The sequence below is a fragment of the Cyprinodon variegatus genome, unplaced genomic scaffold, assembly GCF_000732505.1.
Source record: "Cyprinodon variegatus isolate N-32 unplaced genomic scaffold, C_variegatus-1.0 Scaffold1056, whole genome shotgun sequence".
Taxonomy (NCBI): Eukaryota; Metazoa; Chordata; class Actinopteri; order Cyprinodontiformes; family Cyprinodontidae; genus Cyprinodon; species Cyprinodon variegatus.
Genome location: NW_015151509.1, coordinates 94,353 through 95,540, shown reverse-complemented (window position 1 = coordinate 95,540; position 1,188 = coordinate 94,353). Strand labels below are relative to the sequence as shown.

At 37.0% G+C, this 1,188-nt stretch overlaps 1 protein-coding gene across 1 annotated transcript in view; it reads left to right on the top strand.

Moving 5' to 3' along the window:
* rab22a (RAB22A, member RAS oncogene family) overlaps positions 1-1,188 on the top strand; it is a 14,361-nt gene that overhangs the window by 9,857 nt on the left and 3,316 nt on the right. The window contains exons 4-6 of the mRNA XM_015399919.1: positions 248-319; positions 560-666; positions 1,006-1,115. Of these exons, the coding sequence (XP_015255405.1) occupies positions 248-319; positions 560-666; positions 1,006-1,115 (289 nt within the window). The remainder of the gene's footprint in view (positions 1-247; positions 320-559; positions 667-1,005; positions 1,116-1,188) is intronic.

The window sequence follows — 1,188 nt, the reverse complement described above, 5'->3', positions numbered from 1 at the left end:
ATTAAATTGAATGAATTGTTCCTTAGCATGAGGGGAACCTCTGATAAAAATGTATTAAAATCCATCCATAACTTTTCATGTTATTCTGTACACAGAGAGACAGAAAGACGAATACAAATTCTCATTAAAAAAAAAACTCCTTTGTGGAAGCCAAAAAAAAAGTTAATTAAGTTAATGTAACTATTCTTTACCTTCCTCCCCCGCTATGACTCTTTCTCCTTTAACACCGTTTTTAATCTTCCCACAGTTTCGTGCTCTGGCACCGATGTACTACAGAGGTTCAGCAGCAGCCATTATTGTCTATGACATCACAAAAGAGGTGATTTGAACTACTTATTCTGGACTACTTACATTTTTGCAGGTATTCAATAATGTTCAGAGGCAATAGAAAGTATTTGTAAGAACATCCTCCTGCAAATCACAACAGTTTGTACCATAAAGTACCAATCTGGTTCTTGCTAATAGAAAATTATGCTTCTCTGTTCCATGAAGTTGTCATTGGAGATGTGCTTGCCTATGCATTGATCCTTTTACTCTAACATGTTTCTTGTCTCATCAGGAGTCCTTCCAAACTCTGAAGAACTGGGTGAAGGAGCTTCGCCAGCACGGCCCTCCTAATATAGTGGTTGCCATTGCTGGCAATAAATGTGACCTTTCAGACGCCAGGTGAACCATTGCTTGCATTTATAGTTATTGTCTTGGTAATAATGCCTTTAACTGATTTGTATTATTCCCAATTTACCTCAACAAATAAAGCCAGGTGATGGTCTTTTTGGAAGATTACTGGAAATGTCTTTATGTTTTCTTCCAAATGATTGAAAAGGAATCTTGTCAATATTTGTTTTACTGTTATCTTCTCAAGCATTTCTAAGCACTCCCATATCACTGTTAAATGGTGAAATCTTCCACAGGTTATCAGTAGAAAATAAACATTTGATGGTTATTGAGAGATCCAGTTTTACATGTTTCTAAATATTGTATTTAAGATGTCTTTTATATTTACAGAGAAGTGCCAGAAAAGGATGCCAAGGACTTTGCTGATTCCATTCACGCAATCTTTGTGGAAACCAGCGCCAAGCACGCCATAAACATCAACGAGGTCTTTGTAGAGATAAGTGAGTCTGCTTCTTTAGTATCATGGATGGATGGATGGATGGATGGATGGATGGATGGATGGATGGATGGATG